Raw genomic sequence first — 27,560 nt, 5'->3', positions numbered from 1 at the left:
ACTTCCCGAGCACCAGCGGGATGGCAGGCACTGTGCTTAAGTGCTGAGGATAAAAAGAGGACAACGCTTTCCTGCCACTAAAAGAAGCCTCTTATAGTCCAGGAAAAGAAATGAGTCACTTTTCCTTTTCCATGTCCAGTCCCTGGGACATCTTTAATATATTCTGTTTTTCCAATTCTTCTTTTTCTTTTTTTTGAGACAGGGTCTTGGTCTCTCACCCAGGCTGGAGTGCAGTGGCGAGATCATGGCTCACTGTAGCCTTGACCTCCTGGGCTCGAATGATCCTCCCAATTCAGTCTCCCGAGTAGCTGGGACTACAAATGCATGGCACCACACCTAAATTTTTGTAGAGATGGAACCTCACTATGTTGCTCAGGTTGGTGTTGAACTCCTGGGCTCAAGCAATCCTCCCACCTCGGCTTCCCAAAGTGCTGGGATTACAGGCTGAGTCACCAGGCCCAGCCCTACTTCAATTATTTTATTAGAAAAGTTATATAGATAAAAATGTAGTCTGCATTCATGGTCTCTATTTACTCATGTCCCATTAAACTATAAAGCCTCTACTCCCTACTGAAACTGCTCTTGCCAAATGAAAACAACAGGGACAATTTCTACCCTTTAAATGACCTCTAGGTGGCACTGGACATAGTTGTTAATTTTCTCAAACTTCTTCCCTGCATTCTGTCTCTCTTCGGTTTTCCAGTGCTCTCTCTTTTGCTGTTTTTTCTTAAGGTCTGCCCAGTTTTGAGGGATTCCGTCTCAGATCTCTTATCTTATTCTAAGAACTGAAAAATGTTATGCATGCCCATAGCTTAATTCTGCACTATAACCTGGTGGCTTCCGGATTTCCCTCTCTAATTGACGTCTCTTCCCTTAACACCAGTCCCACATTTCAATTTGTATAAAATAGCTCCACTTGGATGTCTCAGAGACATCTCCATGTAATACACCTAAAACCCAAGGCTTTATCCACACACCCGATTCTTCTCTTCCATGCCCTTCCTAGATGAACGGCAGCCCCATCCATCCCAGTAAGCCTGTGAGAAACCTGGAAATCACCACTGCTTTATACCCATGCTCATACCTAGGCCTTCTAAATTCAATCTGACCTTATATCCCTCTTGCTTAAAACCAAAGCTCCAAACTGCCTCTCCATCTTCCTCAATATGACATCCAATACAGCTCTTACTACTCTCTAGTCACATTTTCATTACGATCAAATTTTGAAATATGTTGCTCCCACTAAAAGCCACGATCTCCCTTATTTGCCTCTGTATATATTCTAACCGGATAACTTTCCCCTCCCTACCTGGCTAAAGCCTACATACACATTCATCCACAGCCTACTCCTATATGAAAGCAGGTCAAAAGGAAGCCTTTGATGACCCCTCCCCAGGCTAGACTTCTCTATGCTATAAGAGCAATAATTTACAGCAGCAAAATAACAAAACAAGTAACGTTTACTAAGGACTAACCCGTCACACTGGTTCTTAATTGTGCATCAGCATCCCCTGGGAACCTATGAAAATGCTGGTCTCCAAGGCCCAGTCTGATGCTCAGATCATCTGATCTGGGACTGAGCTCAAGAATCTACTACATTTTTAACAAGGTACTCTAAGTGATGCTGACACAGTTGATCGGGGAACCAGATTCTGAGAAACACTGAACTACTGGCTCTCCTCCAATCCACTCACTGTATTGCCACCAAATTAATATTCATAAAATAGCTTTTGTATTAAAACATCAAGTACTTGGCACCAAGCCTGATGGTGTGCTTCACACATAGCTGTCAACTAACTTCAATTCAGTGAGGTTGATATTCTCTACAAAGAAACAGAAGATTATAGAGGTTAACTTGCTCAAACTCTCATTCCTAGTGATAGGATTTAAACTTGAGCCTCATTTCAGCCTACAATATCTTGGGTCATTCTTTGTTATAAGAAAGTAATGACCACAAGTTTCACTGGTACCTGCCTGACAGTCGATGGACTCAAATGCTTGGGCTGGATTCGAAGGCCCTGAGTCTTCCCCTCCCTACTTAACTCCCCATATTCCCCACATGAATGCCTTCTGATAATTTTCTCAGCAACACTCCCTTTCCTCTTATATTTTAAATCTCTCTTCTCCATCCCATCCCTCTCTAACTGCCAGATACGTGGATCTTCCTTAAATTAAATCACAAGATCTTAGAACTGTAAGGGAACGTGGCAAACAATGCCTTCACATAAAGGGTGAGAGAATGAGACCCCGTGGGGAGGTGCCTTTCCCGGAGGCCAGTACAGAGCTGGAACTAGGTCCTGGTTCTCCTGGTCCTTGGGCCAGCACTCTCTCCTCAAAAAACACCACCTCCCTTCATTTATTCCAAAAACTACACCTTCCTCTTGTGTGAAGGAGCTTTATGGAGTGATAGAAATGTTCTAAAACGGGATTGAAGTGACAGTTGCAAAACTCTATATTTACCAAAAACCACTGAATTGTACACTTAAAATGGGTGAATATTTAAGTATGTAAATTATATCTCAATAAAGCTGTTAGAAAATAAAATCTTGCCCTTGGAGAATGAACTATACAATTAGTCAGAAGCAGGCTCCAGCACACGGCAGAGAGTGGTGCATCACTGTTATCAGCCTACTGCAGGTCCTCAAGTTAGGGTCCCTGTCCTTCCTTAATATTTTTTTGAGATGGAGTTTCGCTCTTGTCGCCCAGGCTGGAATGCAATGGTGCAGTCTTGGCTCACTGCAACCTCCACCTCCCAGATTAAGCGATTCTCCTGCCTCAACCTCCCGAGTAGCTGGGATTACAGGTGCCCACCACCACACCTGGCTAATTTTTGTATTTTTAGTAGAGACGGGGTTTCACCATGTTGGCCAGGCTGGTCTTGAACTCCTGGCCTCAGGTGATCCACCTACCTCAGCCTCCCAAAGTGCTGGGATTACAGGTGTGAGCCACCACGCCTGGCCCCTGTCCTTCCTTTCATAGCAGCCATCTTACCTGCTGACACTGGAAGGTAAGCTTCCTGGGGACATGGGCTGTTGTATTTGGTCCTCTTCTGGGTCCCCAGTTTCTACAATAATACCTGGCATGTGGTAGGCATATCAAATATTTGTCAAATGAATGAATTTAAAAACATGCAAACCTCTTTTTCATCACTTGACCACATCGAACGTGGCTTGTTTTTCGAGGGAGGGGATGGCCAACCTGCCCAAAGTTCACAGACGCTTGGGGCAGGGCAGGGACCGGCCAGGCTCCAGGGTCTGCGTTCTAACCACTGCCCTGTGCTGCCTCCCATGAGCATTGAACACACATTAGCTGGGAGCGCCAACAAATCTGCAATTAGTGAGATTACCTAAGTCCTAAGAGATGGCCACGTTGGTCAGTATCATTTCTTCATTTAAGAGAGAGCTGGCTGAACTGTTTTTAATGAAGATTAAGAAGGGTTTTGGAATAGCAAGGCTAAGTGTGAATACAGATTGCTGGCTGTGTAATGGTGAGCACGTTACCTAACTGCTGAATTGGCTTCTTCACAAAAATGAGTAAAAGACCACTGTCCTTGTAGGGCTACTGTGAATCTTGAACCAAATAATGCCTATAATGTACCCAGTAGCCTACTTGGCATGCACCAGGCACTCAATAAATGCCAAGTGACTGAAAGAAATTGGGGGGCAAAGTGGAAAAAGAATTACAGGAAAGAAGAGTAAGGAGATAATATGAGAAGACAAGGACAGAAAGAAGAGGCAGAGGACCAGACGCGGTGGCTCACGCCTGTAATCCCAGCACTTTGGGAGGCTGAGGAGGGTGGATCACGAGGTCAGGAGATCGAGACCATCCTGGCCAATATGGTGAAATCCTGTCTCCACTAAAAATACAAAAAATTAGCCAGATGTGGTGACACATGCCTGTAGTCCCAGCTACTCAGGAGGCTGAGGCAGGAGAATCGCTTGAACCCGGGAGACGGAGGTTGCAGTGAACTGGGATTGTGCCACTGTACTCCGGCCTGGGCGACAGAGCAAGACTCCATCTCAAAAAAAAAAAAAAAAGGAGGCAGAAAGAGGAACTCAGTAACACCTATGTAAATTTTAAACACACACACACACTCGCAGGACAAGCATCTCAAAGGACATATATTCAATATGTTAAACAGATGTTCTGGCAGGCGAGGAATGGCAGGCGAGGAATTCGAGTGAGCTGAAGGGGAGTACAGAACGAGGCCGCGGCTTGTATGAGCAGAGGAGCTGATGCTGAGCCCTGAGACCTGAGTCACCCAGTCCCACAGGCCTCTCTGTTTCTCTCTCTTACACACACACCTCCCTCGGACTTACGCAAAGACAAGCAAAGAAGGAAAAGGCCACCTTCTCTGCCCACTCAACTTATGTTCCCCAACTCTCTGATGTTTTGTTTCGCTATCTACCAGCTGCTCAAAAAAATCTACCTTCTGCTGGATCCAGTGAGCCCCAAATCCTCCACAATTCCCCTACGCCCTCCCTTGCCACAACGCCTTTGCCACCAGCCCTCCTTCCCCTCCTCAAATGCCAAGATTGCTTGTCAAGGCCTTATTTCTTGACAGTCTGCCCAATGTCTGCTATTTCTAGCTAATACATTATTAGATAAAGACTTCGGAATTTACATCTTCCTGGAGGAACTGTCTTGTACACAAGCATGCGGTTGGATCAGTTAAAAACAGAGGGCAGAGAAGCTGACAATTTCTTCTGTCAAGCTTTTGAAACTAACTTGAGGAACAGCAACATCCTCTGATAATAATGTCTGGTGATCTGGTAATTTGAATAAGAGCTTCTCACTCACCCAATTTCACACTCAAGTGTTCTATTCAACATCTCCAACTTCATTTCTTTTGATATTCCATGTTTGCTTTCAGATAGCTGGGCTAGAGTGCACCTAAAATTTCTCATATATCGTATATGATCCTTGTGTGTTTAATTTTCATATTTTTGACAACCATACCAACAGTGCAATTTAAGATGAGCAAAAGGATGACGGTTCAGTTAATAAAGGTGAGAAACGTTTTTCTTCCTTCTTCCTTGCCGAAGTGGTCAGCTTTTCATGGTGACCGCCCTTCCTCTAGTTTACAAACCTATATTCTGCCAACATTAAGGAAGAGCTGAATGAAGGCCAGAAAAGATGTTTCAAGAAAAAAAGGATACTGATACAAAAATCCTCAACCAGAATACCAGCAAATTGAATTCAACAGCACATTAAAAGGATTATATACCATGACCAAGTGGGATTTATTCCTGAAATGCAAGAGTGGTTCACATACGAAAGTCAATCAGTGTAATACACCACATTAAAAGAAAGAAGGAAAAAACCCCACATGATCATCTTGGTGCAGAAAAAGCACATGACCAAATGCACACATTTTCACAATAAAATGACACTCAACAAACTAGGAATAGAAGAAAGTACCTCAACATAACAGAGGCCATACAGCATATGAAAACCCCACAGCTACCACCACACTCAAGGGTGCCAGACTGAAACCTTTTCCTCTAAGATCAAGAAGATAAGGATGCCAGCTCTCACCACTTTCATTCAATATAGTACTTGAATTTCTAGTCAGAACAATTAGCCCAGGCACAATGGCTCACGCCTAGAATCCCAGCACTTTGGGAGGTCAAGGTGGGAGGGTCACTTGAGTCCAGGAGTTTGAGACGAGCCTGGGCAACATAGTGAGACAAAATTAAAAAAAAAAAAAATTAGCTGAGCAAGGTGGCGCATGCCTATAGTCCCAGCTACTCAGAAGGCTGACGTGGGAGAATCCCCTGAGCCCTGGAGGTCAAGGCTGCAGTGAGCCAAGGTTGCGCCACTGCACTCTAGCCTGGGCGTTGGAGTGAGACTCTGTCTCAATAATAATAATAATAATAATAATAATAATTCCACTAAAATGTATCAAAAATAATACTTATAAACTTAACCAATGAGACTAAAGACATGTACACTGAAAACCAAAAAATATTGCTAAAAGAAATTAAAGATGACACAAATAAATGAGATGACATCCCATGTTCACAGACTGGAAGACAATATTATTAATTTGTCAATACTACCCCAAGCAATCTACGGATTCCATGTGATAACTATCAAAATCCCATGGCAATTTTTACAGAAATAGAAAAACCTATGGAAGAATACATATGGAATCTCATGGGACCTTGAATAGCCAAAACGATCTTGAAAAAGCATAAAGTTAGAAGACTCTCACTTTGATTTCAAAACTTACTACAAATCTACAATAATCAAATAGTGTCGGCTGGCAGGGTAAATCATGCCTGTAATCCCAGAACTTTGGGTAGCTAAGGCTGGAGGATTGCTTGAAGCCAGGAGTTCGAGACCAGCCTTGGCAACATAGTGAGACCCTGTCTCTACTAAATAAATAAATAAGCTTATTTATTTATTTAAATACAGTGTAGTACTGGCATAAAGGCAGACATACAGACCAATGGAATAACATAAAGAGCTCAGAAATAAACCCTCACATATGTGGTCAACTGACTTCCAACAAAGGTGCCAAGACCATTCAATGGAGGAAGGAACAAAGGCACCAGGAAAACTGGCTCTCTATATGCAAAAGAATAAAGTTTGACCCTTACCTAACACTAGCTACAAAAATTAACTCAAAGTGAATCAAAAAGTGAATCAAAGACCTAAATGTAAGACATAAAAATATAAAATTCTTAGAATATAGGGCAAAAGTTCCACAAAATTGGATTTGGTGGTGATTTCTTGAAATGACACCAAAAGCACAGGCAACTAAAGAAAAAATAGGACTTTATCAAAAGTAAAAACTTCTGTGCATCAAATGACACTATAAATAGAGTGAAAAAACAACCCACAGACTGGGAGAAAATATTTGCAAGTCATATATCTAAAGGGATTAATATCCAGAATATATAAAGTATTTCTATAACTCAACAAAAAGCCCAATTAAAAAATGAGCAAAGGACTTGAGTAGACATTTCTCTAAAGAAGATATATACAGGCCTGGCATGGTGGCTCACGCCTGTAATCCCAGCATTTTGGGAGGCTGAGGCAGGTGGATCACCTGAGGTCAGGAGTTTGGGAGCAGCCTAGCCAACATGATGAAACCCTGTCTCTACTAAAAATACAAACATTAGCCAGGCATGGTGTTGTGTGCCTGTAATCCCAGCTACTCAGGAGGCTGAGGCAAGAGAATTACCTGAACCCAGGAGGCAGAGGTTGCAGTGATCTGAGATTGCATCGCTGCACTCCAGTCTGGGCAACAAGAGCAACACTCCATCTCAAAAAAAAAAAGGAAAAAGAATATTGGCCATATACAAATAGCCAATAAGCACATGAAAGGATGTTCAGTATCACTAATCATTACCAAAATGCAAATAACAATCACAATGAGATACTGAGATACCACTTCATACCCTAATGACCATTGGGATGGTTATCATAAAAATAGAGTGGAAAATAACAAGTGTTGGCAAGGATGTGAGAAACTGGAACCCTTTGGCATTGTTGGTAAGAATGTAAAACAGTTGCTATGGAAAAGTTTGCTCTTCAAAAAATTAAACATAGAATTATCATAGAATCTAGTAATTCACTTCTGATATATACAAAAAAGAATTAAAATTCTTATTCAGTTCTTGTTGAGACTTGAAGACTTATACACCAATGTCCACACCAGCATTATTCACAATGGCTAAAAAGTAGAAATAACACAAGTGTCCATTAACTGATGACAGGATAAACAAAACATGATCTATACATAGAGTGCAATATTATTCAGCCAGAAAAAAGGTATGAAATTTTGATACATGCTAATCCATGGATAAATCCTGAAAACATGCTAAGTGAAACACACCAGACAGAAATGGACATATACTGTATTTAACTTATATGAAGCAACTAGAATAGTCAAATTCATAGAGACAGACAGTAGAATGATGGTACCAGGGGCTGGATTGAGGGTGGGGTGATGAGGAATTACTGTTTCACAGGTACACAGTTTTTGTCTGGGATGATGAAAAGTGGATGAGGTAATAGTTATAGTTGTACAACATCGTGAATATACTTAATGCCACTGAATTATACATTTAAAAATTGTTAAAATGTTAAGTTGGTGTCAGGTATATTTTACCACAATAGTAATGAACAAAAGAATACTTGAGGGGAATGGGTTTCCACAGGATAAATGCCAGCTACCCAAATTAGAATTTCCACATCCACCAAAACAATCATATAGATCAACAGGGAGGACAAACTAGGTTGCCCCTGGTGTACACTTACATCATTATTAAGAGTCAGAGAATTTTATAAATTTCAATTTAAATATGACTGGAGAAATAAAGGCCTGAGACCAGTAGATCTGGTTCCAGTTTTCACTGTCTATACCTGAGTGGACACAATCAGGTAAAGAATGGGCAGAAGAGTGTACAATGAGGTTTTGCTGGTGATGGATCAGTAAATGTCAACTAGAGCTCATTCCCAGAAAGAGAGGATCCCTCTCTCAGTAAAAATATTGACACCATGTCTCAAACTGGGGAGTCAAAGAAAGAGGCAGTCTTGAGAAAACATTATTTCCAAAAGAATATCTTTGAAAAGAATATCTTGGAAGGGTAGAGGTAACAGAAGAGAAGAAAACAGCTAAAGATGGACATCCTCCTGAAACAAGATGATATAAACAAGTTGAGACAGACAACAAAGGCACCCTTTATTAAGGACACTGTACTTCACTGTAGCAATGAGAGAGGAAGCTCTTGAAGTAAGAAAACTGTTAAGACATATGCTAACTCTTCCATTCTTCCACATAGGACTGTCTGTTGTCACTGGTTCAGGCAAATCCAACACAAATACTCATGAACAGAAAATGAAAAACAAACAACAAACAAGCATTCATGGGAAATTATTAATAAAAAAAAGTTATACATAAAACTTTTCAATAGATGAAACCCAAAAGAGAAAGATTACAGGTGGAGGCAAATGGTACCAAAACTAAAAGATGGATTAAAATATAAGTAAAAATGCAAGTACTGATATGATAAACAACCACTTATCATAATACAAAAACTCAGAATAAAAACAGAGGAAAAAAGTGAAACAAGAACTACTGAACTTAAATAATAAGCTAAAGCAAAAGGAAACTATTTCAGAAATAAAAATTAAATTTTGTTTGCAAAGGGAAATATGAATAACAACATACAATAAGAAACATAAAGGAAAGAAATTAAAAGTGCCAAAAAATTAAATAGAAATTAACAAAAGATGGTAACAGGATCAGAGAGAAAATAATACTTATAGAAGATAAACAAGATCTAATATGTGTACAATTTGAGTCCCTAAAGAAGGAAAGAAAAACAATGTTTAAAACTGATTCAAGAAAACTGCCTAACTACAAGCAGACTTGAATCTACATGCTGGTACACAGGGAAAACTGACTTAGAGGAGTCAAGACATAATTTTGCAAAACTATTGACTTTAAAAAGAAAACAAACAAACAAACAAACCCCACTGGACTTTCAGGCAAGAAACCAAGTCACTGACAAGGGAAAGAAATGAGGTTGGCTTCAGACTTCTTGACAATATTACAAAGCAAGAAAACAATGGAACAACGTTTTCAAGAAAACCTAGGAAATAAGTGTGAGTATGGTCATGTGAAAATGGCTTTGTTCTTACAGGACACACACTTTAAGTACTTAAGGAACATAGGGCATCATATCATAGCATCTTACTCTCAGAGGGATTCAGGAAAAACTGTCCCTTCTGTACTTGCCAATTTTTCAGTGTGGCTGGATTGTTTCAAAATAAAAAAAAAAAAAAAGCAAAGAAAACCCTGAGAAAGAAGAGTGATGAGGCAGAGCTAGCTCTACCATATAGCCTAGATAAATACAACTGGATGGGTTTGGCACACTAATATAGATACACATGCTACAGAACAGAATCAAGAACTACATAAGTGACATCTCAAATCACTGACAAGATGAACTTACTAATAAATGATTCAAACAACTAGACAGCCATTTGGGAAACAGGTAAATTTGGATCCATACATCTTTCTATATATCAGAATGAATTCCAAATGGATCAATCAAATGCAAAAACATAGAACCCTTTAAATATTGAGAACATGAGTGAATCCTTTATACCTAGTATTAGAGCAGTCAGATTATGATTCAAAACAAGAAGTAATATAAGACTAATAAAATTCTACCTCCTAAATGTCAAACTCTTCCACAAGGCAAAAAACATAAGCAGCAAATGACAAACTGGGAGAATATCATTTGCATGTCTGTTTTCCCATATCTCAGGCTCATCTTGTCCTCTCCCTTCAGTTTTGGAATCAACCATTTGTCCAACAGAACCTTTGTTCCTTTGCACATTATATCACAAAATATAAAAAGCTCTTAAGAAAAATACCTATTTTTTTTTTTTTTTAGAAAAAATAGACAAAAGACACAGACAATTCACAGAAAAAGTCCAAATGACCTTAAGTACACGAAAAAAATGAAAAAATACGCCAGGCGCGGTGGCTCACGCCTGTAATCCCAGCACTTTGGGAGGCCAAGGCGGGCGGATCACAAGGTCAGGAGATCGAGACCATCCTGGCTAACACAGTAAAACCCCGTTTCTACTAAAAATACAAAAAATTAGCCGAGCGCGGTGGCGGCACCTGTGGTATCAGCTACTCAGGAGGCTGAGGCGGGAGAATGGCGTGAACCCGTGGGGCGGAGCTTGCAGTGAGCCGAGATCGCGCCGCTGCACTCCAGCCGGGGTGACAGAGCGAGACTCTGTCTCCAAAAAATAAAAATAAAAATAAAAAAATAAATAAAAGAAAAGAAAAAATAATTGATGCCTTATCCATCAATGCTATCTTTACCATGCTCAAAACTTACAGACTACAATCCTATGTGGAAGAATGGAAGAGTTAGCATGTCTTAACAGTTTTTTTAGTTCAAGAGTTTCCTCTTTCACTGCTATAATGAAGCACAGTATCGTTAATAAAGGGTGCCTTTATTGTCTGTCTCCTGACTTGTTTATATCATCTTGTCTCAGAAGGATGTTTACTTACATGTGGTGGCTCATGCCTGTTATCTCAGCACTTTGGGAGGCCGAGGAGGGCAGATCACTTAAGGTCAGGAGTTCAAGATCAGCATGGCCAACATGGCAAGACCTCATCCCTACAAAAAATACAAAAATCGCTGGGCATGGTGGCGTGTCCCTGTGGTCCCAGCTACTTGGGAGGCTGAGGCATGAATTGCTTGAACCCTGGAGGCAGGGATTGCAGTGAGCCGAGATTGTGCCACTGCACTCCAGCCTGGGCAACAGAGCGAGACTCTATCTCTAAGTAATTAAATAAATAAGAATTCCCCACTTTGGGAGGCTGAGGTAGGCGGATCACTTGAGATCAGGAGCTCAAAACCAGTCTCACCAACATGGTGAAACCCTGTCTCTACTAAAAATATAAAAAATTAGCCAGGCATGGTGGAGGGCACCTGTAATCCCAGCTACTTGGGAGGCTGAGGAGAATCGCTTGAACCAGGGAGGCAGAGGTTGCAGTGAGCTGAGATCACACCACTGCACTCCAGCCTGGGTGATCCCAGCGAGACTGTGTCTCAAAAAAAAAAAAAAAAAAAAAAAAAAAGAATTCCCTTCATCTTTACTCGATTCCCTGAGCTACTTTTAGTCTAGCTGACCTGTTCAAAACACCCTCAACAAAATATCCTCCTCTCAGCCAGTCATTTTCTTCCTCATATTTACAACCAGATCTGTCTCTGGAGAGACATTTCACCTTGAATGTTTGCACTCACTGGGCCCTGCTGTTTCTGGAGTTTGTTGCTTCTGGTGGGTTCGTGGTCTTGCTGACTTCAAGAATGAAGCCCACAACCTTTGTGGTGTTACAGCTCTTAAAGGTGGCATGGACCCAAAGAGTGAGCAGCAGCAAGATTTATTGTGAAGAGCGAAAGAATAAAACTTCCACAGCATGGAAGGGAACCCGAGCGGGTTACTGCTGATGGCTGCAGGGTGGGGTGTGTCCACCTTTTATTCCCTAATTTATCCCCGCCCATGTCCTGCTGATTGGTCCATTTTACAAACCTCTAGCTAGCCACAGAACGCCAACTGGCGTGTTTTTACAGAGCACTAATTGGTGCATTTTACAAACCTCTAGCTAGCCACAGAACGCTGATTGGCGTGTTTTTACAGAGCACTAATTGGTGCATTTTACAAACCTCTGGCTAGCCACAGAATGCTGATTGGTGCATTTTACAAACCTCTAGCTAGCTACAGAGTGCTGATTGGTGCATTTTACAATCCTCTTGCAAGACAGAAAAGTTCCCCAAGTCCCCACTTGACCCAGGAAGTCCAGCTGGCTTCACCTCTCACTGCATTCCAGTGTATGTGTACTCACTGGACTCAGCACTTCTTTTAAAAATGCCAGCAAGGCCGGGTGTGGTGGCTCATGCTTGTAATCCCAGCACATTGGGAGGCCAAGGTGGGGGATCACGAGGTCAGGAGATCAAGACCATCCTGGCCAACATGGTGAAACCTCATCTCTACTAAAATATAAAAAAATTGTCCGGCATGGTGGCACACACCTGTAGTTCCAGCTACTCAGGAGGCTGAGGCAGGGGAATAGCTTGAACCCGGGAGGCGGAGGTTGCAGTCAGCCGAGACTGCGCCACTGCACTCCAGCCTGGCAACAGAGCAAGACTCCATCTCAAACAAACAAACAAAGGCCAGCAAATACATGTAAAAAGTTAAGACAAAATTAGAAAATCAGCATTTTGTAACATCAATGAAATAACTGATTTGGGCAAGTATAATTAATGCATAGGTTGTTAGGGATGGGATATTTACTTTGATGCCAAAATATCGCCCCATAGAGCATTTGCTGAGTTCAAAGGGAAAAAAATGTATCTTTACAAGGAAAAGATAACCAAGTGATTAAATTTAGCGTCACCAACAGTGGAACCACCAGGCATTACATCCTCCTGCAGTAATTCAATATGAAGTACGCAGCATCTTTCCTGAAATGCAAACTCTGAATTGCATCTAGTACCTACTTGACAGCAGCTACAGTAGACAGAGGAACAAGTTAAATTACACCATGAAGAAACAATCAGACAAAAGCAGAAAGTGGGAAAACTACAACTGGTCTGGTGCAAAAGGTCAATGCAGAGGGGAAGAGGTGACCGGCTGTTCAACACAGACACTGATGGGCTATCACCAAATGCAGTGCACAAACCTCAGCTGGATACTGACGCAAAACAGCAGGACAAAGGCCATTTGGGGACTAATGGGAAAACAGAACTTTGTACAAATGGTTCCATCCCTCAGGAGGGGCACGGTTACACCACAGTAACAAAGAGCCCAAAATCTCAGTGGCTTAAAACAAAGATTGATTTCTTGCTCTCACTTGTATCACAATGTTTCAGAAGTGTGATGCTCCCCAGCCTGTTGCTCTTTAGGCAAGAGTAATTCTGAGGCGCGTGCGGTGGTTCACGCCTGTAATCCTTTGGGAGGTCAAAGCAGGTGGGTCACCTGAGGTCAGGAGTTTGAGACCAGCCTGACTAGCATGGAGAAACGCCGTCTTCACTAAAACGAAATTGTGGTGGCGCATGCCTGTAATCCCAGCTACTCTGGAGGCTGAGGCAGGAGAATCACTTGAACCCGGAGGCAGAGGTTGTGGTGAGACGAAATTGCACCACTGAACTCCAGCCTGGGCAACAAGAGCAAAACTCCATCTCAAAAAAAAATAAATAAATAAAAATAAAAAAATAATAATAACTCTGCATCCCTTGAAGAACAAACGAGATGTTTACTGACCATGATGGATGGTTTACAGCAGTGTTTCTCAAAGTATGATTCCCCAACCATTTGCATCACAATATCCAAAATATTGCTAAATGCAAACAATTTATTGGTATGCAAATGATTTTAACTCCAGAGTCCCAACCCCTAACTACTGAATCAGAAACAGCACACCAGGGCTAGAGAGTCTACTACTAGCTTCTGAAAGTTCCTTTCAGTTCTGCAGGCCACTATTTTATAAAAGTTGCCATTTAAATGGATATTTTACTTTGCTAGAAATAACTAGAGTAGCACAAATACTGTTTATTGAAATATCAGGGTTTCATGTTTACATTTTCTTATATCAAGTACAATGGTATATATATTCTTTTTTGAGATAATTATTCTAGATTATAGGCTTTCTTCTAGATGTAAGTTCCTAAAACTTAGTTTACATTGATATCTAGATATATATCTTAAACAGTCTCCAAATTTTCTTTAATTAATCAAGGTATGTTAATGTCACTTGGAATTCTACATGGAAAAGCCAACAAAATAACTAAAACTTGACTAATGAAGATCAATGTCACTAATAAAAGTCTGCAACTGTAGTAGTAGGTTGGTGCAAAAGTACTTGCGGTTTTTGTCACCACTGTCGATGGCAAAAGCCCCAATTACTTTTGCAGCAACTATATAGTTTTACAGATGATCAGCATTTAATCCAACTTAGCATGTCAACTGGAAATTTTTCAAAATTTTAAAACTGGCCTTCTGCAAAAACCCCTTTTTCAAAACAGGCTTGACTGACACCACCTCCCTGCTCTGCTACCCGACCAAATAAATTGAATTTGTTTTTAAAGAGTTCCCTTCATCTTTACTCAAGATTCCCTGAGCTACTTCTAGCCTAGGTGACCTTTTCAAAACACCCTCAATAAAATTATCCTCTTCTCAGCCAGTCATTTTCTTCCTCATATTTCCATCCAGATCTGCCTTTGGAGAGACATTTCACCTTGAATGTCTGTACTCACCGGACCCTGCCTTCCATCAAGCTGGCAAGGGCACAATAAAACCCTGATTGTTACATGAGCAAGTGACAGAAACAAAAGGAAAACTTAATGACATTATTACCTACATCTGATGGGCCTTTTAGCCCACTATACCTATTTTAAATATTCTGGAAATTATTTTTGTATGAAACAGGTATGATTTATCAACAAACTTTTGGAAAATAAACTACTCAAACCTTATGCTGTTATGTTAATGTAATAGGCAAGTCGACTTGCCTACGTGAGAAGAAAAAAAAAAAACAACTACAACTTGATTCTATTTGTTTTATCCAGAAGAAAAACATTCAAAGTAAAATGTGAACATTTAATTACCTTTAAATAATATATGAAATAATTTACATGCTATACACTTCCAAACACACTGAACATAAATCCAACTTTATAAGACATACACAGTCTGCTTTTGCCAACATATATCCTGTAGGTCACTTAAGATGTAACTGATTTCTCAGTCCACCTGTGAGCATATAAACACACAAATATATGTCTAAAGTTGAAGATTAAGATAATAAACCAGAGTTGAATACAAGAAGTCAGCCACAGAAGATTCTAAAACCACAATCAGTGACTGGAACACCAAGGCACAAAAACTTCCCTTTGTAGTCACAGAGATTAAGTTTCCATTCCCAGTGCTTAAATATGGAAGCAGTATTGGTTAATCACATACTATATTTTATAGTGCATTTCTGTTGCTGTTTAAAATGGAGTATTTTTTAAATTACATAATGTATTACAGAAAAGCATTGGAAAAATAAACAGGATTAGATAAGCTCTCATACAATAAAGGTTTTTTTTTGTCTGAAAAAGATGTTTATGTTCAAAACTAATATAATAGAGGTGTAACACAAAGCAGCATGAGGGACCCTATGCAAACTGCCTAATACTCAAATTGTACCTCATGCCACCATGTTATTTAAATTTTCAATTTTAAAGCCAGTTGGGTGATATTGCTAATTCCAAGTGATAGTTTTGGGGTTTTTATGTTTTGTTTCTTGTTTTTTGGTAATTTAAAGATATGTACTTTAATAAACAGAATAAACAGTAAATATAACATGGCAAAATGAAATCTTTCCCAGAGTGTAAGCTGCTTTTGTTAAACAATAACTTTGTAGTAGAATCTCTTTTTCTTTTTTTCTATATTTAACAAGAAGAAAAATAATGTTCCCCATAGAAATGACTTCAAAATTCATGCAACCATGCACAACCTAAACTATCTATACTTCCTTTTTTTATTTACCCAAAAGTTTTTGGGTAAACTGAAAGTTAGATACTCCAGGAACAGCAACTCATTGAGCAATAAGGCAGTTAAAAAATATACGTATACATATACTATTCATTGTTTCTAAGAACAGTTTTAGAGCTTTCGCTCTTTAAACTTACATAGTTGTGAAAGAAATAAAGCCAACCACAAAATAAGAATCAATGGAATGCAGTAATCCATATATAAAAGACAGTCAAATGTGCTTATACGTATTCAAGAAATCAATAATCTGTCTAAGCTGTAAATAATAAATTACCAAATAGCACTAAACAAATTATGATCAGAATAAACCTTCAGTTTCATTAATTTTGAATACGAAAGTGGGGCAGGCTAAATGTGAACAGTGTACTTCTACAAGTGTTTATATAGAAGTATTGTAGCATGCAACCCCAGCAGTAATGAGAGCACAATTCTTTACAAACAAAACAAGGCTGACCAAAAGAAAAACAAAACAAAAAATCTTGTTGTAGGCTGTAAAACGTAAGGGTAAAGAATCCACTGGGAATTTAAGGCTTTCTTAGAAATATTTTTCATGGCACTTCAACATTAAATATCACTAAAAGGCAAAATATGTAAATATTCATAGTTACAAAGCTACATAATTGAAAGCACATGCCATATCATTTATTAAGAAACTATGTTGTCAAATTTTGTTTTCTTGAAGTTAAATTGTACTTAAGGAAGGCTATTTATGTTTGGCTGAATTAACATAAATCATAAATGTCAATTCCTTAGTGTACAGTGCAAATTGTGTTTTGAGTAAATACATCAAATACCACTCATTTCTTAACAGAATTGAATGTCATTCCTTGCTGGAAATGCAATTCAAATGACTTATCTCTCTCCCAAGGGCAGTTATTATCCTTCCTTCAACTATTAGCCTACTGTTAAACCCTAAAATTGTTATTAGACAAATTCCTCTTGGTCATGCTTACAGACCATCCTCACAATAATCCTTTTCTTGTATTGCAATCACTGCAGAAAAAACTCTAGGAGCCTAACAGGTCATTCTTGCCACACCATACTCTAAGCTGACCACAGCAGGTTCTGATTTAGAAAACTCTTCTGCATATTCACTATAACGATTATCTGCCAGGCTGCTGCCCTCTATAGTTCGAAGAGCATCATTTACGGGTAGCAGAGTCTGCTCTTTAAAACACAGGGAAGTTTTGAGGGTAGGCGATTCAGGATGAACTGAATGCAACAATTCCTTGGTGAGGATGCCATCTGTTTGCTTATTTTTGCGCTGTTTAATTTTCTAGAACAAACACAAATTTGAAAAGAAAATTACTAACTGCATATACCACAATATGTTACATGAAAAAAGAAAACATGCTTTTTGCAAAATATGTTCTCTGTATGTATAACAAAACTAAATCTCAAAAAATTAGAAACATTTAATGCATATGACATGGTTGAAAATCCTAATTGTGTACAATTTTTTGCTGTGGAAAATTGTTAGTTTTTATGTTTATTAAACAAACAATCCAGCAAGACTTGACTGCAGGCGATCACTAGGCTTCCACACTTGAAATGGACATATATTACCTAGAAAGCATAACAGTTAAACATTTATAAAAAAAAGAAATGTATATGAAACATCCACCCTGAAAACACAACAAACAATCTTGTGTAGCTAAAGGGCTCACTGTATGTAGAGTTTTTCTTACATGGTTTTCCTACAGTGGCTTGTTAGGTAAAAATAACAGACTTTAAACACAACAGAACTTTATTTTTTTAACAGAAGATTTTTAAAGTGTCCTGTGGCAGAGTATCATGCTCTCTAAATTCTTGGACTGTCCCGATAATCCTGTATTACCTATTAACCTGGACTTGCCTCTCTTGACCATATCCTTCTACAATTTACTCAAGCAGTCATTACCTCCTTATATAAAAGATGACTAAGGTAGACTCCTGCCTGAGAGGTAGGCAAGACAGTCTTACTGTTATAATTGTCTAGGATTTTAAAAATATATATGTACTTACTGATCCTTTTTGCTTATATAGGATGGCAGAAAAAACATTATAGGAAAGTCTTAGGGTAGAGAGGGGTTTGTTAAACAAGACACACCCAGAAAGCATAAAACATTGACCAATTTGACATGAAAATTCAAAACATCTATATATAGCATACCATAGAGTGGAAGACCATAGGTTGGACAAAGCCATTTGTAATATATATAACTAACAGAATTAGTGCCTGGCATATAAACAACTCTTACAAATCAATAAGAAAAAGGCAAATACGCCAACAGAAAATGAGCAAAGATTTGAACAGTCCGTTCACAGAAAAGGAAAACCAAATGGTCAACAAATATGGAAAGTCATTTAACTTCATTTGTAATCATGGAAATCCAAAACTGAAAACAATTTAAATATTCATCCATAGCTGAATGGACTATGATATATTCATACAATAGAAAGTTATACAGTAGTTACTAAAACAGATGAATAAAAGCTGCATGTATCAATATGGATAAATGTCAAAACAATGTTGAGCAAAATGAAGCACATAAACAGTATGGTAACAGTTTTAAAACATCAGTTTCTTAAGCAGAGTGGCGGGTATATGGGCATATACATTGTCTGTTTCCTTTTACACCTCATACAAACATTATAGATAGTCTTTGGTATTTTTTCAATACACAATAAAAATATTTTAAGTCAAGAAAAACAGTATTATGAATTGTGGATACAAACATATATAGTAAAAGTATAACAACATGCACAAGAATGACTAAGAGCAAATCCAGCACAGTGAATCTGCAGACCTCAAAATACATGGGTGAAGACTGGCTAAGAGTATAGAGGGTCTTCAAATAGATCTATGTTTTCTTTCTTTTTTTTTTTGTTTGTCTTTGTTCTTGAGATAGAGTCTTGCTCTGTCACCCAGGTTGGAGTGCAGTGGCACAATCTCGGCTCACTGCAACCTCCGCCTCCCAGATTCAAGCAATTCTCATGCTTCAGCCTCCCAAGTAACTGGGATTAAAGGAACACGCCACCATGCCTGGCTAATTTTTTAAATTTTTTTAGTAGAGATGGGGTTTCGCTGTGCTGGCCAGGCTGGTCTCGAATTCCTGACCTCGTGATCCGCCCACCTCAGCCTCCCAAAGTGCTGGGATTACAGGCATGAGCCACCACGCCCGGCCTATGTTTTATTTCTTAAAACAAGAACGAGAAAGATCTGAGGCATATATAGTAAATGTTAAAATCCCACAAAAGCTAGCTGGTGGGTACACAGGTAGTTATTGTATTTATCTATACATTATGCTATATACTTCCAGTATTTTAATGTATTTTAAAATACAAAGAAAGTGATTCGAACTAACATATTCAACCAAAGTAGGGTTGACCTGATTTTGAAGCAACTGCTTACTTCAGAAGTTTATACGCTGATTTACACCAACAATACAAGTATTAGTCTAATCGTAAACTAATTTCACATTCCAAATATATTAAATTAGATACTTCAGAATACTTACAGATTCTAGGTCTTTAATATCTTTCTCTAATTGTTCATTTTGCTCATTCATATTCATAATTATATTAAATACAGACTGCCTAGGATGCAGTGTTCGATCAAATTGGTGGTACATGTTCCTCCAAAACCTTTATGACAAAAAAAAGTTTCAATAAATTGTGTTTGAGAAAATTCAAATATAAATACTTCAATGATGTCAACTTACTTAAAATTGAAAGATATTGTATTTGGCTCCAAAACTGTAAATCTGTGAGATTTGGAACTGTAGAGAGGATTTAAATACTTCTTTTGGTCTTCCAAAAGAAACGGCCACAGGGAATAAGTCTTCTCCTTCAACCTTAATGTAATGAGAAAAACACAGAGATCTTTCCTATAGGTGCAAAGTAGTAATGGTAATATTCATTTTTATAAACCAGGCGATGGCTTCTGAAGCAGATTTAAATTTTAGTTTTTTCTTCTATTCACAGTCCAACCTTGTATCACAATTCCGTATTCTCTCTAATCTCCTTTTTCATTCATAATTAGGTAATAAATAAAGCCATGTTTCTTGAACACAACACAGGTATAACATTTTCTCTCACAACCATATATTTTAAGGGATTCCTCTCAACTCACACAATTTCAAAAACTTGGTCTCTGTTTCATCTACTTCAAATCACCACAAACATACACACAGAACAAGACACTAATGTATCTTTCTGTCTGGCCTTCTTCTCTTAACCCTACATCTGGGCTGTAGGGGCAAGTACCACAGGGCAGGAACACATGTAAGTGTGAGTGGGTACAAAAAGGGAAACAGGCCAAATCAGGATATTATGCAAGAATTTTAAAAACCAATTATTTTGCAAATCTAAGAGTAGGTGGGCAAAGGTAAGAATGGTTTTAGACTGCACATTTACCAAGTAAACATAGTGTAGGTATCCAGAGGGAAAGCGGAAAATCTCCTCATTTTTCCATAACTCCTAAGATGACCCATAGGTGTGTCTTAGAGAAAAACTACTAAGAAATATCTACTTTTATTTCCATCTTACCATGTTTGATAATGTTTGGCATTAATTAAGAGTAGTTTTTCCTAAAACAGCTCTGTACTCCAGGAAACGAGTCACCTCTGTGCTCCAAATTATAATGAACAGTTTTGAATCACTGTAGCACAGAGCTAAAGTCTCAGTGTTCTTTGATTGTTCATCTCCGCCGTTCTCTATTCACTTTTTATTCTCTTTACACATCTTGAGAATTTTCCACATGCTCTCAGTTCTGCTGTTAACTCTGTTGGGAGTGTGAGCATGTGGCTATCTTCAAATACTACCAGATTTAGCTTCCTCAGTATGTCCCTTGGATGTTCAAAAGTCTGTTAAGTGCTCTTTACTGCCTACTGTAGGAGGCAATAAAGAAATCCAAACTCAGAAGCCCAACCTAAAACAATATACACAGGACCTCTAAGACCTACTCCAGAGATCTTCCTTGTAGCAAAATTTAGGCAAAAAACCCTATCCCCAAAGATTGGTCAGGAAATAACATGAACTAGGGTCAAGTAGTGTCTCAGAGCTTTTCTCTGGACAGACGCGCTAGAGTCAACACAGCTAGATTTACTTTCCCCAAAGGACTGTCTGTTTAGAAATGTGGGGAGAGCTATAAGGCTCCATCTTACCTTAAAACAAACCAACAGTTTAAAATATTTTACACCTTAAAACTAGCGACCAACACACTCTGGGAAATTAAACAGCGTAAGGATTTCTCTGTTCTAAAATATATTAATGCAGACTGGAAAGAAGCATGAGGGGACTTCCCAGGGTGTTGGCAATATTTCACATTCTGGGTTCTGGTGACATAGGTGTGTGAGTTTGGTAAGATTTACTGAGCTTCATACTTACGCTATATGTACTTTTCTGTATGTATGCTACACTTCAAAACACACTTTATAATGTGTTTTTCCTATTAACTGAAAGGCAGGGGAATATTAGAAGGGTACTCAGCTTTAGAAATACAAAAAATAAAATCTTTACAATAAAATTTCAAATTGTCAAGGTATTTTATTAAGTTTCAACCACGATTTTTGTTAGACCTCGGCTAAGTAGGGGGAAAAGGAGACCCTTTTAATTGAATCATCTTACTTGAGCTCTTCTCTTTCCTTTTGACAATTTCCAAGGAAGTTTCCAAACTGGCATGAATGAATATGTTCATGGATCTGAAGAAGAAATGCTTCACTGAATTCAAAGGCTTGTGGAAACTGTTCGGTCAAATGCCACACACATTCCAAGAACTGAGTAAACACTGGTGAGACTTCCTTTGGGTCACCATCCAAATGGCCACACCTAACCCCACAGAAAGTACAAGCTTTTAAAAACACCTCTGAAAGAGTCCATTGTTCAGGTATTGTTAATCTTAAACACACAAAAACATTCCTAAAGCACTGTTATAGTAGCACAAAAAACTAGAATTTTTATTGAAACCATTTATGAGTTTTTAAACTACAGCTTTAAAGGATCTGTTACCATCTCTAAATATAATGCAGCCAAAAAGGAAGGTAATAGTCATAAAAATTAACAAGTGTACTAGAATTGAAAGAAATTACAGAAAAAAATTAAACATCTTCATGTAAAATACAGTAAAAACCATGACACTCTTACCTCCCACCACGCATGTGAGTTCATAAGGAACAGAAACATTTTGGCATTCTAAACTTGGTTTACTAATTTTATAAAATATATGACCGTGTAACTGTGACTCACCTCTCTGAAAATTTATGTCCAAAAGAGATCCAATCCTTTTCTATTAAAACCTTAATGAGAAAAAGTAAAATTCACTTTCTGACTACTTTCAATTATTTTGTTTAGGCTGGATTAAATCTTATTAGTTTAAAAACAGTATTTACTGTACACTTTTAACTTATAAACAAAACAGCACAAAAAACCACAGGCAAAAGAATGCCAAAACCTTGATTCGAGGTGGGGTTAAAGAAGAATAAAAATGTATAAAAAGAAATAGAGTAGTTTTGTGACTTAAATTATTTCCATTGAACTTATTACATTTTAAGTGAAAAGAACATGTTATAAAGCAGTATTACATTTAAGTTTTTGTATGTACGAAGATGACGTATCATAGGAAAAAGGCTAGAAAAATGTAAACCAAAACTGCTAACAAAGGTTAACTCTAGGTGGTAGACTGAGGTGGATATTTTAAACCTTTTGGCTTACTTGTACATTATTTATATTATTTATACACTACTCTTTTGAAGAAAAAAAACTAATGATAAAAAGACCAATTATTTTAATCAAATCATCTTACTTGAGTTCATGTTCAAATCCAAGTGTTAACATCTATCCTCTTGAATGGACTGACTTTATGTTTTCCTTGCTGCAGCTTCTCTACTTACCCACTCCACTGTAAAAACAGATTTCTAACTTTTTCAGTCTAATCTAAACAAATATTTGTAGTATTTAGTATACTTTATCACTTCATTATACAGTCACCAAGCACATTCTTTTCATAGTGTCAAAACTGCCAGTTTTAGCTTCTCTGAGTTTTCTCAAGCCTCTGCTTTTGGCAGAAGGCTATACACTGATGTGGCTGAGGATGCAGTCGCTGGAGCTCAGGCACAGGCTCCAATCCCAGCTTCACCACTTTGTGTGACCTTGGCCAAGTGATCTTTTGGCTGGAGCTACAGATTTTATTCTGGTCTCTCTGCCATTCTTCTGCACAGCCACGTTTAAAGCATAACTCAGTATCTTTCTCACTAAATGTATTCTTCGGCTTCTCTCAGTGAAGAGCCAGAAAGCAGCACCATCCGTCCTGGCACCTAATTCAGAAACTTCGAAATCATCCCAGAGGAAGACTCCTCTCCTCTATCCCACATCCAATCCATGACCAATTCTTACTGACTCTACTTTCTTTTTTTTTTTTTTTTTTTTTTTTTTTGAGACAGAGTCTCACTCTGTTGCCCAGGCTGGAGTGCAATGGTGCAATCTTGGCTCACTACAACCTCCACCTCCTGGGTTCAAGTGATTCTTCTGCCTCAGCCTCCTGAGTAGCTGGGACCACAGGTGCACACCACCACGCCCGGCTAATTTTTAGTAGAGACAGGATTTCACCATATTGGCCAGGCTGGTCTCAAACTCCTGACCTCATGATCCACCCGCCCCGGCCTCCCAAAGTGCTGGGATTACAGGAGTGAGCCACTGCGCCCAGCCACTGACTCTACTCTCTAAAAATCCCTGGAACCCTGGAACCCATCACTTCCCCTTTCACTTGTGTGTTCCTCTTTTAGTGTGGTAAAATTAAAAACTTTTGTCTCGTAAGTTATTGTAACAGTGTCTACACTGGCCTCCTAGCCTCCATTCCCACTCCCTCTGGCCTTCAAGACACCAAGCCATCTTTTTAAAAAGCACATCTAATCAAGTTACTGTTTGCTTGTTTAAAACTCTTTAATAGCTCCTATTATTCAAAGAGGGGAAAGCCCCATTCCAGCCTTCTCTTCCTCAGGCCCTGACCCCACTCTATTCCTCTGCACCTAAGCCCCCTATTCTAATACTCACTCTGAACTCCATCCATCACACATTACCTGCAGTCACCAAAAGAGGTTATGCTTTGGTTCACACTGTTCTTATTGCCTGGGAAGCTCTCACATGCTCCCCATTTATTACCTAATTTCATTTGGATGTCTAATAAATAATTAAAGCCAAATAAGGTAAAGAAAATATTCCTTATCATATACTCTCAAGGTAAGCTGAGCATTGTTTTCTTATCAGCAGCACTCCCGCTTGGCCTGTCCCAGAGTCAGTGTGTTAGCAGCACAAAATAGCGGTGCTGAAAAGGGACTGGTGATTTTTAATCTTCCCTTGTTTTAAGATGGCACTGTATTTAATAATTCTAAACTCATGAAAATTTTCTAACATCTCTTCATTTAATTATGAGTTAAGATGTAAATTTTGAAAACATAAGTTAATCTGATCACACGTGTAAAAGCAAGCAAATAAAAATCTGATCATACCTTTAAAAGCAAAGAAACAAAAAGTAGGAACTAGGCCTTTATCTTCACAAAGGAGAAAATCTATTCAACCAGAAATTTTATCTTCAGAATCATGGCTAACATGTTATTACACTTACAAATGAAGGTGCTTTAAATAGAAGGTTTCCTTCAGAATTTAATTTTAAGTCCTCTCATTTGTGCATTGTTGTATTACATTATTTGTATTTGTTAGATAAAAATGAGGGACAAAATACTGAATATTTCCATTGCAACATTTTAGGAAAAAAAAGTTATTTAAATCTAAAGTTTATTGTCAGTGTTAGCACACATGGAAATGTGTCTAATTCACGGTTTCCCAACCTCAACAGTACTGACATTACAGGCCAGAACATTCTTTGCTGTGGGGCTGACCCCCCAGCAATAATTTTATGCATTATAAAATGTTTAGTTAGCAATATCCCTGGCCACTCCCACAGATGCCAGTCTCATCACTTCCTTTAGTGCAAAATTGTCTCCAACACTGCCGAATGTCCTCTGGAGGGACATAAAATTACTCCTACTTAAGAACCATTGGTCTAACCAAATAAATCCTTACCATGAATCCCTTGATTGTCCTGTAGTAGGAATCCAATAAAAGAGAACCCAGGGAACAAACCTGGGAAGTCCTATCCCAACCGTCAGAACAATGCACCAGCACACTTGCATTTTCAACTGTTATTGCCTAAAAAGAAAGATCACATACATTCTAGCAACCTTAAGGTAAACCAGTAAGTTCTACTTGAAAACCATACTACCAGGTATTGTGTTACAAAGAAGTGCTATGCCTGCAATGATGTCACAGCAATGATTTCCAAAATATGCAACAAAATACGGTAAAAACAAAAACACAAGCAAATAAACAAAAAACAAAGAAAAAATGCTGCTTCGAAGTACTTAGGAGCATCTTTTTAAGTTTCTACATTAAGTGCTACATGATATTTTTAAGGCTGAGAATAAAGTGAAGCTCATTAAAAAAGTAAAAAATAATAAAAGTTACCTGATGAATAGATACCAGCCCCCAACAGAATGAATCTACTCCTTCCCAATCATTATAGACCCCAAGACCAAACATGAAAGATAGTGTTACTTTGGCCAAGAAGATTGCAGCATCCATAACAGCTTTGATATGGCGAAGCCATCCTGAGCTCTCCAAACCGGAGTAGAAATCATTGACGGAAAGCCCTTTAGTGCCATTGACTAAAAGAGGGATAAAAATATTTCAATTAGAATATGGCTAGAGTTTCTGTGGTTTTTTTTTCTCAAGATCTTTCTAGATAAGTGAATTAAGAAAGAAGACAAAATAAATAGGCAAGACTCTATAAATGAAAAGATGCTATTAAAAGCTCAATAACTGATTCTTGGATATATTTTTCTATTATTCCTGCGCTTACAAAAATGCTCCAATCTCTTTAAAAACATTGTAGCACAAGCATCTAACTAAAAATAATCTTCTAATTTTTTAAATTCCATACTATGACTGGAATATTTAAATGAACATTACCATAAATTAGTATTTACTGTACTGACTACTCAAGAATATCTATCTAATAACAATTTTTTTGCAAAACCATTAGAATTGTTCTAATACAGTAGCCACTAACCAAATATGGCTACGAAACATTTGAAATATGGCTTGTCCAAACTCAGATGTGTAGTAAGTGTAAAATACACACCTGATTTCTAAGAGTTGTTGAAAAATATCTCATTACTGATTTTTTTATATTGATTACATGTTAAAATAATGTTTTTAATATATTAAGTAAGGATATCATTAAAATTAATTTCACTCGTTTCTTTTTAATTTTTAAAATGTGACCACTGGAAAATTCTAAATTACATGTGACTAGCATTAGATTTCTTTTGGACAAGGGTGCCTAAAAAAGCAAGCAATAATATACCTTCCAATAATTTCTGAAGGCTGGACCTCATGACATGAATATTTTCAATTCCAACAAACTGAAATCTAATATTGGAATAGTTGTCTTCATTTTCATAACCTTTTCCAGCTGCTCTGTTGGCCATTGCATTCAGCTAAAATTAAAAGTTTTAGAAATTTAGAGACAAATTACTTTTCTCTTTTAATTTACCAAAATATCATGAAAATACTAAATAAGCTGTATTTTAGCTAGGAGAGAGTTTAAAGCAACTCATCAAAACTGAATAAGCTACCATCCATGTTTTAATAAGTAAAAATGCCACATGTTATTAAATAGTAAAGAAGGAAATAATTAATATGATTGCTATATAATGGAAAGGTCAAAGTTCTCATAAGTTCATGAAACCAATTCATTTATGTTTTTGTCAGTTTTCCATATGTTTGTAATATTTTAAAATTAAAAAGAAATAAATGTCTCCTATCTGATTTTTAAATGATTCAGTTGAGCAGAGCTGGCTGGGGGACTTTTCTTTTACAGAATGAACCTATAAGTTTATTTCAGAACAAGCCTAGAGCACTGATCATTCTGAGAGCCACAGGGACCTGAAAATCAGATCTGAAATATGCTTCAGATTACTTGAGGTCTTCTTTTTTTTTTTTTTTTTTTTTTTTTTTTTTTTTTTTTTTGAGACGGAGTCTCACGCTGTTGCCCAGGCTGGAGTGCAGTGGCGCGATCTCGGCTCACTGCAAGTTCCGCCTCGTGGGTTCACGCCATTCTCCTGCCTCAGCCTCCTGAGTAGCTGGGACTACAGGCGCCCGCCACCGCGCCCGGCTAATTTTTTGTATTTTTAGTAGAGACGGGGTTTCACTGTGGTCTCGATCTCCTGACCTTGTGATCCGCCCACCTCGGCCTCCCAAAGTGCTGGGATTACAGGCTTGAGCCACCGCGCCCGGCCTTGAGGTCTTCTATATGAGAAATTATTGGAGGCCCATACACCATATAATATGGCATATAACCGGCTATCGAGATACATCTCTGAGAACTGGGCCAAAAATAAACTGGTCTCCAGGAAAAAAATAGATTGCTCATAGGCCCATGG

General features: G+C 38.3%; 1 protein-coding gene across 6 annotated transcripts in view; it reads right to left on the bottom strand.

The window, feature by feature from the left end:
- Positions 1-27,560, bottom strand: part of LOC105490231 (myotubularin related protein 6) — a 112,676-nt gene that overhangs the window by 42,055 nt on the left and 43,061 nt on the right. For 4 of the 6 annotated variants that reach the window (XM_071081522.1, XM_071081524.1, XM_011755651.3 and 1 more), the window contains 8 exons: positions 26,483-26,615; positions 25,672-25,781; positions 25,141-25,266; positions 22,309-22,358; positions 21,691-21,891; positions 19,785-19,916; positions 19,581-19,707; positions 16,888-17,356 (listed from right to left, as the gene is read on the bottom strand). In XM_071081522.1, coding sequence (XP_070937623.1) covers positions 17,096-17,356; positions 19,581-19,707; positions 19,785-19,916; positions 21,691-21,891; positions 22,309-22,358; positions 25,141-25,266; positions 25,672-25,781; positions 26,483-26,615 — 1,140 coding nt within the window. In that variant the 3' untranslated portion in view covers positions 16,888-17,095. Of the gene's footprint in view, positions 1-16,887; positions 17,357-19,580; positions 19,708-19,784; positions 19,917-21,690; positions 21,892-22,308; positions 22,359-25,140; positions 25,267-25,671; positions 25,782-26,482; positions 26,616-27,560 lie in introns of those variants that run through there. The other 2 variants (XM_071081523.1, XM_071081525.1) reach the window with 1 other exon arrangement.

The sequence above is a fragment of the Macaca nemestrina genome, chromosome 16 (genome assembly GCF_043159975.1).
Source record: "Macaca nemestrina isolate mMacNem1 chromosome 16, mMacNem.hap1, whole genome shotgun sequence".
In the NCBI taxonomy this organism is placed as follows: Eukaryota; Metazoa; Chordata; class Mammalia; order Primates; family Cercopithecidae; genus Macaca; species Macaca nemestrina.
The sequence above is the reverse complement of the archived record's forward strand: the minus strand, read 5'-3'. Positions and strand labels throughout refer to the sequence as shown.